General features: G+C 51.9%; 1 protein-coding gene across 1 annotated transcript in view; it reads left to right on the top strand.

The window, feature by feature from the left end:
* Positions 1-60: 60 nt before the first annotated feature.
* The window catches only part of Ebpl (EBP like), a 72,320-nt gene continuing 71,808 nt past the window's right edge, over positions 61-572 (top strand). Inside the window, exon 1 of the mRNA XM_019209409.2 lies at positions 61-513. Coding sequence (XP_019064954.2) covers positions 61-513 — 453 coding nt within the window. The remainder of the gene's footprint in view (positions 514-572) is intronic.

Genomic DNA, 572 nt, shown 5'->3' on the forward strand with positions numbered 1-572 from the left:
ATATATATATATGTATAAATTTTCCCCTTCCTGCCTCAACTCCCAGAATGCTGGAATTATATGCATGCTCCACGACTCCAGGCTTGGATTTTTTCAGCACCGTATGATCAGTCTTCCTCGAGGCCTTTAGAAAGCCTGTTGCTGAAAACACCTGTGCCTCGAACCTCTCCAGCAAGACTTGGCAAGGTCTATTTACATCCTTGTCCCAAAATTTACCTACTGCGCATGCAAACAAGTCCACCAATTGGACTTTACTTTGTGGCTTTGAGTTGTTATCAAGCCTCATTAAAATGTGTATCTATTGCCGATCCTTTGGCGCTGGGTCTAGAAACCGCTTTGGTGGAGACATCTGCACGAGTTGATAGGCACCTGCAAGGCAGTAATGAGCAAATCTTTAGGTTCCGCAGCACAGCCACTAAACTAGCGAGAGGGGAATCCCCGCCCCATCACCCGAGGCCCCGCACCCAGAGGCCCCGCCTGCTCCACCTTTTCTCTACCGGCTGTCGGCTCGGTGTTGGTCTCTGCGGCCCGCGCGAAGCCTGGCGCGCCGGATGGACGCCGACTGGGAGCTG

This window comes from Fukomys damarensis, unplaced genomic scaffold, assembly GCF_012274545.1.
Source record: "Fukomys damarensis isolate Sample0158 unplaced genomic scaffold, DMR_v1.0_HiC HiC_scaffold_38, whole genome shotgun sequence".
In the NCBI taxonomy this organism is placed as follows: domain Eukaryota; kingdom Metazoa; phylum Chordata; class Mammalia; order Rodentia; family Bathyergidae; genus Fukomys; species Fukomys damarensis.